Source organism: Myotis davidii, unplaced genomic scaffold (genome assembly GCF_000327345.1).
Source record: "Myotis davidii unplaced genomic scaffold, ASM32734v1 scaffold194, whole genome shotgun sequence".
In the NCBI taxonomy this organism is placed as follows: domain Eukaryota; kingdom Metazoa; phylum Chordata; class Mammalia; order Chiroptera; family Vespertilionidae; genus Myotis; species Myotis davidii.
In genome coordinates, this window is record NW_006286673.1 from 3,135,063 (window position 1) to 3,147,629 (window position 12,567).

General features: G+C 47.0%; 1 protein-coding gene across 1 annotated transcript in view; it reads left to right on the forward strand.

Annotated features, from left to right (window-relative positions):
• Positions 1-4,054: 4,054 nt before the first annotated feature.
• Positions 4,055-12,567, forward strand: part of LOC102761469 (double-stranded RNA-specific editase B2) — a 68,662-nt gene continuing 60,149 nt past the window's right edge. Inside the window, exon 1 of the mRNA XM_015560304.1 lies at positions 4,055-4,166. Within this exon, the coding sequence (XP_015415790.1) occupies positions 4,076-4,166 (91 nt within the window). The 5' untranslated portion in view covers positions 4,055-4,075. The remainder of the gene's footprint in view (positions 4,167-12,567) is intronic.

Consider the following 12,567-nt stretch of genomic DNA (forward strand, 5'->3'; position numbering starts at 1 on the left):
CTGGATCCATAATGTTTATTGGCTCAGCTCTAGATCAGCTGGTCATCTGTTCCATCATGCTTACTGGATCAGCTCTAGATCAGCTGGTCATCTGGATTTACCATGCCTGTCACTTCAACTGTGGGGTATGGTGCAGAGCATTTGCTATTCATAATAATAAAGTGCAAGGCTTTGTGCACTATTTGCTTTTCCTTAATTGATTGTCAGGTTTTATTTGCCTTCTTATAATAGATTCCTCTCCTTCTCTATTACTCAGAGTAAATAATGCCGTTGCTGTAACCTACAACCTGAAAAATCAGTGACTTATAATCCCACGCAGTCATCAGCGGGTGGGGAACTCACAGCCCCGGCCCCTCCATGTGGAGGTCCATTCCCGAGGTCTCAGGTGGTGGCTTCTACATGGACCTCTATTCTTTTCTCAGGGGTCCTGAACATTTATGTTAAGCCTATTTTCTTGCATCCAGCCTGGGCGAGGGAAGAGAGAAGTGAGGGCTTGAGGGGAGCGGGGAGGAAACCGAGAGAGGAAGGGGTGCACTTAGCACTTAGTGTATAGCGCCATCATCAGAAAGGATGTTTGTCTGTGCGACGTTGTGTTTCCTGTGCCTTATGGGCTGAATGCTTGTGTCCCCCAAATCCATGTTGAAGCCCCAGAGTGGCTGTATGTGGAGATGAGCCTCTAAGGAAGTGACTTAATTAGATAGATCATGAGGGTGCAGCCCACAGGAGGAGGCTCCAGAGCTGGGCGGCTCTGTCCACTCACCCTGACCAGGGGCCACGGAGCTCACAGTCAGATGAAGAGGCTCCCAGGTGAGGCCATGGCCTGGACCTCTAGGCCCCAAAGCTGTGAGAAATAAATGTCTGTAAACCAGCCAGTCTCTGGTGCTTTGTCATGGCACCTGAGCAGATCAACAGTGTTAGTATCAGAAAAAATAACCTGTTTTCCCCTGGAATGTTTCCCCTTTCACCAGCCTGCGTGTCCCGCCCCAGGGCCATCCTTGAGAAACTGCAGCAGCGGCTTCCTTGTCCGGAGGAAGCGGGGACTGCTGGCCCCTGAGGCTATTTTGCATCTAAGTGAGGAGGGTGCTCTCTGGGTTTCCAAATGAAAGGGGGCCTTTGTGTGCTTTCTATTATTACTTAGTGGTTTGGAGCATCCTGTTCTGAGGGGCCTACGGGCCCTGGAGGCAGACACAAAGTGACAAGCTGCTCCTATTGGCAGTCTTATCACTTCTGGAACATTCAGAAGTCTCCTTTTACACAGAAGGAAAAGGACACTTGAAGGCACCTTGAGAGCAGTTTCTTGTTCCCACAGCACATGGGGGGGGGGGGGGGGGGGTTTGAGGCGGATGGAGGACATAAAGGACACCAGCTCTGCCCCTGAGGCGCCTAAATCTCAGGGAGGCAGGTGAACCCACAGGAAGCCGCTAGAACTGACTCTGGATGTGGCTGCTGCCCTGCCCCGCCGGGGAGGGAACTCTGTCATTTGGGTCCCTGTGTTCACGCCAGCAGGACAGTGGCGGATGAACCCAGTCAGCGGTGTGCCACGGAGCCCGCCAGGGAGGAGACACCGCTCAGACTGTGGCCTGAGAAACACTCGGCTGTGGAAGGAAGCCCGTGAGCCCCGATTTCCTTTCAAGGTCATCTCAGATGTCAGCATCCACAAGGCCTTTCTGGGCCCCGGGCTGGATGGTGCCCTCAGCCCCCACCCCGGCAGGGACCCTCTTCCCCATGGTGCGGCTGCAGGGGTGCAGGTGCTAGGTCTTGCTACCGGTCCTTTGAGAACAGAGCTCAGATGCCCTGCTCCAAATGCAGGCCACCTGGCTCTCAGATCCTGGGCTCCCTGGCTACTCCAGCCCCACCTCGGTCAGAGGTCTCCCTCCCCTCCACACTGGCCTCCTAACCTGAAGGACGATTTACTGTTTGGTCAGGGCCCATCATTACAACAGGGAGGATAAGACCAATCCCTTGTGCTGAGGGCTCGAAGGGCACCGTGACCCCTCCCACCCATGTCCACACCTGGTGCGCATTCAAGCAGTGGCAGCGACTATGACCACTGATGTCATGCCCAGTGACAGTGTCCTGAGAAGAGACAGCACAGCAGAGACAGAGACAGAAGCCACGTGAAGACGGAGGCAGAGAAGGGAGGGATGCAGCCACAAGTCAAGGGATTGCTGGAGCCCCCAGAGGCTGGAAGAAGCAGGAAGGACCCTCCCCTAGAGCTCCAGCTCCACAGTTTATGGTCATTTGTCCCAGCAGCCCCAGGACACACACACACAGGTGCCAGGGACATGTGCAGCCCTGTATGGACCCCAGTTTCCAGGTCACAAAGGGACAGGACAGCCTCCAGGGTTTATCTCTAAAACTCTATGACTCTGTGACTTCCACCCTGAGGTAAGGCATCTCTCCAAGCAGCCTGGGTTCCCTCAGAGCTGAGCCAGGGAGAACCCCCAGGACACACATCCCTGCACAGCAGGCCCACAGTTGGCCCCCATCTCCAGCCAGCCATGCCAGGAGCTCACAGCCCAAAGGGAAGCCAAATTTGCATGGCATCTGTCACCTACGGGTTTCCGGAGCAGCCACAGCAGCACAGGGCAAGGCCCCATGCCTCACAGGTACTGGGAAGAGGGGCGCTGGCCCAACGCCCCTGCTCTCTATCTGAGAAACAAGACCTAAGAAGCCTCTGAGTCTAGCTGTTTCCATGGCAGGTTTCTGGTTTCCAGGAGGCGGGGCTATTTTCACATGAACATGGGGTTTTTTAAACTATCCTTCATAGCGTACTTACCTGAGACCTGTTCTTATCTAGAACAAAATAGCCAAACGTACCTGGTGAGACGGTGAAAACCCACTCTAACAAAAAATGACTGTTTGCCCACCTTCTGGAGAAGTGGCTATTGTGATTTGGCTGCGTGTGATTTGGCGGCAGTGACAGGGAAATAATAGTGATGATGGGACAGTAATAATAATGACGGAAGAAGAATAGCCGGCTTTGTTTCTGAGCGCTCACCGCCAGAGGCCCCGTGCTAAGCGTTTAAGAGGCATCCACCCACTTAATCCTAACAAAAGGTGCGCACCGCCAGATGGAAATTAAGGGGATTACCTTACAAATGAGAAGACCAGGCGCAAGCTGACTCACACCAGGTTTCTCTGAGTCCAAGGCCCATGAAGGTCACTGCCAACCAGCTGCCTCCCACAAAAAGTAGCCATGGGCCATGTGCAGGAGAAGAACTTGTCAGCCATGGAAGGGGAACCAAGGGAAGGGAGATGGCTCTGAGCAACACCAGCCATGTTATTTCACATGTGCTGCTTTAGCAGACATGCGAAGTCACTTTAGGGATTATATCAAGTTGCTGTGTTTGGGTGTGTACTTGTCTTTATGTGTGTGTGCATGTGTACAGGCATGTGTGTGCTGTGTGTATGTACTGTCTGAATAGTACGTGTGTGCATTTGTGCAGGCATGTATTGTGTTTGTGTGTGCATGTGTGTGTATCTCTGTGTACGTGCATCGGTGTGTGCATGGGTGTGTGTGCACATGTATGTGCATGTATGTGTGTTTACATGTGCAGAAACATGAAGAGAGAAGGTCATGAGTGAGCTGTAGAGAGCAGTTCAGCCAGGAAAGTCCCTGAGATGAGTGGGTATTTAGAAACTGGCTCTGCCTAACTAAGCCGAAAGTGGGAACCAATTGTCCCATGTATGCAGGTCCCCCAGGCTCCCCCCAGGACACAGCTGAGCTTGCTCCTCTGAGAGGCAAGGCAAGGGAAGATGCAAACACAGACACATTTCCCTGCAAGGGTTCTGCTCAGGCACAGGCAGGCTCCTACCCAGGGGCCAAGCTGGGGGTTAATTCTTCAGAACAAGGGCCCACGTTGATCCAGTAGAGTATTAGAACCTTTCCCAAGGCCAGGGGGTCATGGTTCAGTGCGTGTGGTGGAGGAGCGCCGTGTGACAGGGTGACCTCCGGACTCCGCACATGGAGACGTGGCTTTGAGAAGGAGGGGATGACGTGAGCATGAACCATTCAGTGTCAAAGCAGCCTGGTGCTTCTGTCTTGCAGGAATTCGCCGACTCTGTGTCCCAGATGGTCACGCAAAAGTTTCGTGAGCTAACCGTGGGCCTGACGTCCGTGCACGCCCGCCACAGAGCACTGGCAGGGATTGTCATGACCAAAGGTAACGCCTCATGTTTTTGCTGTGAGATTTTCATCTCAAGGAGAGGAAATTAGCACTTTCCTGGTCTTAGGAAACAAAGGATTCTCCCTTCCATCTGAAGACATGAAAAGGAAAACAAAACTAGACACAGAGGGATCAGTGACAAAGTGTGTGACCAGCAAACCTTCAGTGCCAGTGGTTGTGTAACTACACCTCCTTACAGCCATCTCTGCACAGGCTTCTCTCAATTTCCTTAAGAAGTAAACTAAGAACTGGCCGGTCCCTTTGCTATTGGGCATTTCCCCACATCTCGTTGGCAGGAAGAATGTGCGGTGCTGGAGGAACCAGTGAAAGCTGGAATGCAAGGCCAGGCCAGGCCACCCACTAGGTCACTGCAGGCTGGTGGGTGAGGCTTCCATTTCTTCCTGCCTGCCTTTCCCTCCCCCAGTGCATTTTCTCTGTGCTCAGCCCGGTCCAGAGAAGCCGCTTCACCTGAGAATTATGAGCCCCTCCCTCTGGGGTGCAGACCGCCCAGGAACCCTATCACAGAAGAATTGAATGCACCCCTTCCTGCCAGGACACCCTCCACTCACAATGCTCACAGGTGGATGTCCATCCTCAGGCACAAATGACAGAACCAAATCACGGTCATGGCTGCTTTTATAACCCCAGGTGGGAGAAAATGGTGGTTGAATTTAAGCAGTTAGTACTAGTGAGAACATTACAGACCTATTCATGATAACTAACCAGCTAGTTATTTGAATTCAAATGTTTTTGTTCCCAAAGTTTGGCGTAAGTTGGTAACAATATGCTACAGAATGGTTATTATAAAAAGAATTAGCTGAGTTTAGTTTCACACATACACACTGCATGTGTAGGAGAAGTCTAAGACCAAGAAGGACCATCTACCTGATGTCCAAATATATTTGTATTAAAATCTATTTAAAACCAGGCTATTGGTACATTTCCATCGTTCTCGCCCCAGTGCCATCCCCGTGCAAGGACACAGGAGCAGGCACATTGAACTCAGGATACTGTCTTCATTTCAGCCAGAGGATATGTCACTTATCCTTTCTGTTTGGGGCATCTTTTATTTATTTAAATTCTTTGTTGTTGAAAGTATTACATATGTCTCCTTTTTCTCCATTGACCTCTCTCCACCCACTCCCACCCCCTAACACATGCCCTCATACCCCTACTGTCTGTGTCCATTGGTTATGCTTATATGCATGCATACAAGTCCTTTGGCTGTTGTTTTATGCCATCTTTATTCCCTTACCTGATTTTGGAATTATTATTGTTGTTACTATTTTAGTTCCATTTTAATTTTTTGAGGAAACTCCATACTGTTCTCCACAGTGGCTGCACCAGTCTGCATTCCCACCAGCAGTGCACGAGGGTTCCTTTTTCTCTGCATCCTCACCAGCACTTGTCGTTTGTTGATTTGTTGATGATAGCCATCTGACAAGTGTGAGATGGTACCTCATTGTTGTTTTGATTTGCATCTCTTGGATGACTAGTGACTTTGAACATATTTTCATGTCTCTTGATGTTCTGTATGTCCATTTTCAAAAAGTATCTATTTAGGTCCTTTGCCTATTTTTTTATTGAATTGTTATTTCTTCCTTTTGTTAAGTTGTACGAGGTCCCTGTAAATTTTGGAGATTAAACCCTTATCAGATGTAACATTGGCAAATATGTTCTCACATGCAGTGGGTTCTCTTGTTGTTTTGTTGATGGTTTCTTTTGTGATTCAAATGCTTTTTATTTTTATGTAGTTTCATTTGTTTATTGTTTCCTTAGTTTCCATTGTCCTAGGAGATGTGTCAGTAAAGACATTGCTACAAGATATGTCTGATATTTTGCTGCCTATGGGTTCTTCTAAGATTTTTATGGCTTTCCAAAGTCTTATGTTTAAATCTTTTATCCATCTTGAGTTTATATGAAATAAGAAAAGACCCCAAATAGCCACAGCAATCCTGAGAAAGAAGAACAAAGTTAGAGGGATCACAATACCAGATATCAAGGTATATTACAAAGCCACGGTTCTCAAGACTGGCTGGTACTGGCACAAGAGCAAACATATAGATCAAAGGAACAGAACAGGGAATCCAGAAATTGACCCAAGCCATTATGCTCAATTAATATTTGACAAAGGAGGCAAGAGCATACAATGGAATCAAGACAATCTCTTCAATAAATGGTGTTGAGAAAATTGGACAGATACATGCAAAAAAATTAAACTAGACCACCAACTTACACCAAACACAAAAATAAACTCAAAATGTGTTTGGCATCTTTTAAAAGAGAAATAAAAATGCCTCTTCCAGGGCAATTTGGTGAATGGGATAAAGTATATTAAATGCTTGAAAGGTAAAATCACCTTATCAGGATCATGTTCTAAGTCAAAGGTGATTCTGTTTCATTGAGAACACCTTTATATTTGGTGGCACACATCTACTGAGCTGCAACACTCGCCCTCCTTCCACACATTTGAGGACATCTGCACATGACATAGTCCCCTCTGTCAGGACCACACTGTGGATCTGGCCCTTCCGTCCAGACCAGCAGACATTAATCAGATGCATCTACATAGTGGACACCATTCTGCATGCATCAGGGGTGCAAGAAAAGGCACAGCCCCACCTGAAGACATAACCTCTTGGGAAACAATGAGAGGTGGTACAGGCAAAAAAGCAACTGCCTAGGTTTCAATCCCAGCTCCACGGCAACTAGTGATGTGACCTCAGGCCAGTCAGTCTCTCGGACAAGGAAGCACAATAGCACCTACTAGGAAAGTCATTTCAAGGTCAAATGTGTTCATGTATACAAGCACTTACAAAGATTCCAGCTGGTAATATGTACCACACAAGTGCTATTAATAGTAGTCATACTCTTTTATTTGTAAACTAAAGAGCCGGTGCAAGCAATTCATGCACAAAGGGGGGGGGGGCGTTCCCTCAGCCCAGCCTACACCCTCTCCTTGGGGACTCCTTGGGGGATGTCCAACTTCTGGTTTAGGCCCGATCCCTGGAAGTTGGACATCCCTCTCACAATCTGGGACTGCTGGCTCCTAACTGCTCACCTGCCCGACTGCCTGATCGCCCTTAACTGCCTCTACCTGCCAGCCTGATCACCCCTAACTGCCCTCCCCTGCAAACCTGGTTGCCCCTAACTGCTGTCCCCTGCAGGCCTGATCTTGCCCCCAACTGCTCTCTTCTGCTGGCCAATTTAGTTTTGATTGGTTGGTTTCTATGCCAGTCAGCATCAAAAGCTCCACCTCCTAGACAGCCATTGGTTCTTCATGGCACCCACATTTGGTTCTATTTGGTCAGTTCCTATGCCAGTCAGCATCTCTGGGCCTGATCAGAGAGGTGGGGCTGAACAGCAGCCCACGGGCTGTGAGAGAAAGAAAAGCCCAGCTGCTGGCAAAGCCTGAAAAGAAAGAGAGAGAAAAAGAGAGAGGCAAATACTGATCAACAGCTGCCACTGAGGCTGCAGATCAGACCCTGCCTCTCTCTCTGGGTCTCAGCCCCCTGGGCAGTCAGTGCTGGGTCACCAGGCTGCAGTGGGGCAGTCAGTGCTGGGTCGCCACGGCAACCCAGAGCTGACTGAAGGACTTCCTGGTTGGTCAGCCTTCGGTTGTGATCAGTCATTACAACCCTGGGCTTTTATATATTAGGATTACTCACAGAGTGCTCACAGCACCAGAGCCCATCCTAGGTTCTGGGAAAACCACAGAAAACAAAATACTAGTAAATGAACCACCTGCCTGTGCAGGTTTTGCATCCCAGTTGGGAAGGGGTCATAAAGAAAAGTTTAAATCCAATGTAAAAAGTGTGAAAGAGTTATATGCACAGAGTTGTAGGATCACAAAAACAAAATCTTAGCAAATTTTTAATTTTGGAGTGTCATGGATTTTTCTACCACAGATTCCAGGATAACATATCTTAAATGAGCTTGGTCTGACCATGAATGCGAAAAAGAAAGGGGGGAGGAAGGCAAGGAAAGATACCAAGCAATGTTTCCTCTTTATTGTGTAATATAGTCCCAATCCCAAAAGCATGCATCAGTATGATTCAGTAAGTAGTTTTTAATATTTCTCAGCTCTGGAGCTGTGATTGTTCAATATTTTTCCACTTTTTGAGAAAACTCAAAGACTTCCCTTGGAAAACAGTGATGTTTTACAAAGACTTGTGGGAAAATGGTACTTAAAGTGCCAGTGAATGCACTGCTTCGTGTGCAGGCAATTTATCTATATGAACTAAATTTATTACATGAAAGTGAGATTTTACAAGGTAAGCTTCACTAATTAGTAATTTATGAATATTGAAGAATAAATTGCTGAAATTTACTTTCCTATTATAAAGAGAAGATTTAATAAACATGTTGATTAAAAAGATATTAGAGGGAAATGGGCAAAATTACTAATAGAAACATTTATTTACTTAAAGTTGATTTGCCATTTAATCTTCACTCTAGTTCAGTTATTCAAGCAAATTCCTAAGACTCTCTAAGATGGAGTGATGTGTCTTATTATATCTATATATATAAAGAGCCAGGGGCCATCACATCTGAAACAACCAAACGGACAACTGAACAGGCTGAGTGGGGTGACAAGGCCAGCAGGAGGGTTAGTGAGGGACAACCAAACAACTGAGAAGCAGGCTGCATGGGGTGACCAGGCCGGGAGGATGGTATCAGTGAGGGATGACCAAACGACTGGACAGCAGGCTGTCTGGGGTGACCAGGCCAGCAGAGGTGGCAGTTGGGGGCAACCAGGCTAACAGAGGCAGGCTGTGAGGGGCGACCAGGCTGGCGGGGCGGGGAAGGGCCAATTGGGGGCCACCAGGCCAGCAGCGACGTTAGTGAAGGATGACCTAATGACTGAACAGCAGGCTTCATGGGGTGATCAGGCTGGCAGGGGCCAGGCATGAGGGGTGACCGGGCTGGCAGGGGGGGAAGTTGGGGGTAGCCAGGCCTGCAGGGGAGGTGCAGCTTTGGCAACCAGGCTGGCAGGGTGACAGTGTGGAGTGACTATGCCGCAGGGGGGTCAGTTGGGAGCGACCAGGCTGGTAGGAGGGGGGCAGTTAGGAGTGACCAGGCCAGCAGAGGGGGATATTTGGGGGTGACCAGGCTGGCAGTAGGATGCAGCTATATATATATGGCGTTCAAAGGTTGTTAAATCGCATTGTTTACCCATATCTTCAGAAAAAAATCACTTCTACTGTCATGGTAAACAACCTGCTTCCCTATTTATAATGGTTTGGCCCTCTAGCAACTTCAGTGTGAAATTATAGCTAATTTGCCTACAAACGTCAGGTGGTCATAATAATCTGGCCACTCAGTGTATATATAAAACAATGCTACAAAATTACATTTATTTTTAAATAAAATAATACAATTGCCCCTGCATTTTTTGGTGAGATACTAATTCACTAGTTCATGTAACATCCATTTTGTTTATGAGCCTCAGACCAATTTATAGACATTATGACAAATATGATAGCAAAAAAGTACACTTATGAACAATTATTTTTATTAAAATAATGCAGCCATGTGGTAAAAATTCAAGCAGGAGAGACTATGAATGAAAAACAATATTATCCCCCTACTCCTCATTTTTCTTCGCTCCTCAGAGGCAGGCACCTCTAGTAATTTTCAACTTGTGTTCTCGTGGCCGTAAATACTATATTGGTTCTGCATTTCTGGATTTTCAATTCTAAATGCTATCTGTTGACTCACACTGTTAAAATTTTGTGCTTTTTATTGTTTATGTGTGATATTTGTACTTTTAGATAAATTCTTAAACTTTGTTTCTTACACTATCAAGTTCAGATGGCCCATCCTCACTTTCTGTTCATAAATTAGGGATGAGCCATTTACCCACCCTGATTAGTTTAGCTGCTTATTTGTGCATTTTTCTCTTCTACGGTTTCTTTGATAAATTTCTTCCTTCATAAACATTTTTGTGGAATTCTTGATATTCTGAATAAATTTTCCATTTTTTTACCTTTCCTTCCTTATTTTCACTCTGTGTTATTAGAAATTTCTTAAATTTATCTGACAACTAAACTGCCCTTTTTCCCCTGATTTTTGCAATCTATTTTTATTGCTCAAGATATCTCTCTTGTCCTCAGTTTTCTCCTTTTCTAAGGGACACTCTTCTTGTCTTATAGATGCCATGCCTCCTTCAATTTCTCCAAGGTGACTTGCCGGTAAATCCCTCACTCCCCCCTTCCCTGGAGGCTGTGCTTCCTCTGCGACCAGGCACCTCCTCTTCATGTTTATTCCTTCTCTTCCATCTTGCGTAGGAGTCTTGTCTGGATAGTCTTACTGGGGATAAAATATTAGACTGATTATCACGGGACCAGGCATGGATTTCCAGGTGTGCGAAATGGTCACTTTCTCCAACAAGCTGTCACCCACACGGGAAGGCTGCCTGGCTGGTCTCCCTGTCAATAGGGAAGTCCTTGGGCTGGTGCGCAGGAGCTGGCCACTGGCGAGGGACCACTCAGAGCCACAACGAGGGAGTTTTGCCTGTGAGATAACCCTCCCATCAGACCCTGACTGTCTCAGGCAGTTCCCCCAGTTCCTTCAGCCTAAGACTCTCCATTGTTCACCCTAAGAGGTCGCTTCCAGTCAGGTGCCCTCTCCGCGGACACTTGCACCTGACAATGCAGCTGCACGTCTCTTTTCAGCCCAGGAGGACGCCTGTGAAAGTCCATCTTCACAGGGGCCTAGAGGAGGGTGGTGCGGGGATTGTACCCCCCAATATTCCAGAACCTCTATCTTTCCACTTTCCCCTTTCTCGAATGACTGGTAATTAATTACTTTGACCATCAAATCAGAAACAGTGTCTTTTTATTTACGCCCAGTGGGGATGGATGGGGCAGATGAGTGGGAAAGTGAACTGAACAAGAAGCACTGAACCAAAACTTGTGCTGGACCCAGAGACCGTGAATGACCATGTGGATTTCAAGTAACTGATCTTTTTATTTATATATTGATTTTTTACAGAGAGGAAGGGAGAGGGTTAGAGAGTTAGAAACATCGATGAGAGAGAAACATCGATCAGCTGCCTCCTGCACACCCACTACTGGGGATGTGCCCGCAACCAAGGTACATGTCCTTGACCAGAATCGAACCTAGGACCCTTAAGTCCACAGGCCGATGCTCTATCCACTGAGCCAAACCAGTCAGGGCGAAGTAACTGATCTTAATAACTACTAAGTGGAGACAGAGACACATGAAGTGGGTGTGTCAGATTCATGAGGGCCGATTCTCGAACAAGGAGTAGGATGCACAATTGATTGTAAATCTGTTAAAACCACAAAACGCAAAATAGATATTACCCTATGCCACATGGATGCTGACTTGTGTATACTAAACGTCCCTCCTTAAAATCAGTCCCTGACTGGACATTTGGTACGCGCACGCGCACACACACACACACACACACAGACACACACACACCCTCCTGCTCATTGAGAGATAAACAGGAATTTAGTCCAGAATAATTCACAAGGGGCTGATCAATGTCACTGAAAATAAACCTGCTCAAGAGAGGGCTAAATCCTCACAAAATGCCTTAATTTATTCCTCCTCAATAAGGAGGTGCATCTAAGAAAAATGCATAAAAATGGGAAGAGAATATTTTCCTAGGTTCTTTCAAGATCAGGTACCCCCACCAAAGCTGTTCAAATACTTCAACGTTTTTCTAATCATTAGGTCATAACCCAGCATTTAACTGCCCAGAGGTTTTATTGGGGGAGGGGGAAATAACCTCAACACTGTATTTTATTTTTTAAGAAAAGGAAGGAAGGAAGGGGAGGGGAGAGCGAGAGAAGGAAGGAAGGAAGGAAGGAAGGAAGGAAGGAATGAAGGAAGGAAGGAAGGAAGGAAGAAAGAAAGAAAGAAAGAAAGAAAGAAAGAAAGAAAGAAAGAAAGAAAGAAAGAAAGAAAAAAGATAGACTCAGGACAATTCTTGCCTGTTACCTGTTTTAGGAGGAGTCAGTTATCTTTCCCCCATGTATGACTGGAGGTGTAACAAGGATATTCTGTAGGACTTGGACTAACTAGCAAACAAATGTGAAGCTGGGTACAGCTGTAGCCCTTTGACATCCTCTGGATTTCCAGATACGTGCACTGGGGGTCATGGTTTCTACTCCTTTCTGACCCACTAGACCTATATTTAAATTGTCACTGAATCTACCTGCATTAGGTGGCCCTGCTGTGCAGCAAACACTGGAGGAGCAAGTGGTGCTGCTCTCTGACCCCCCAAATCAGACCGCGAGGAATCACACCAAGGAAATCCAGGGTCTCACCCAGGGCCTTTACATCAATACCTCAGCTTCTTCTCTCACCTGTGTCCACTCAGGGCATGCCCTCCTCACACCCCTGTGTCTACACCCTGTCACTT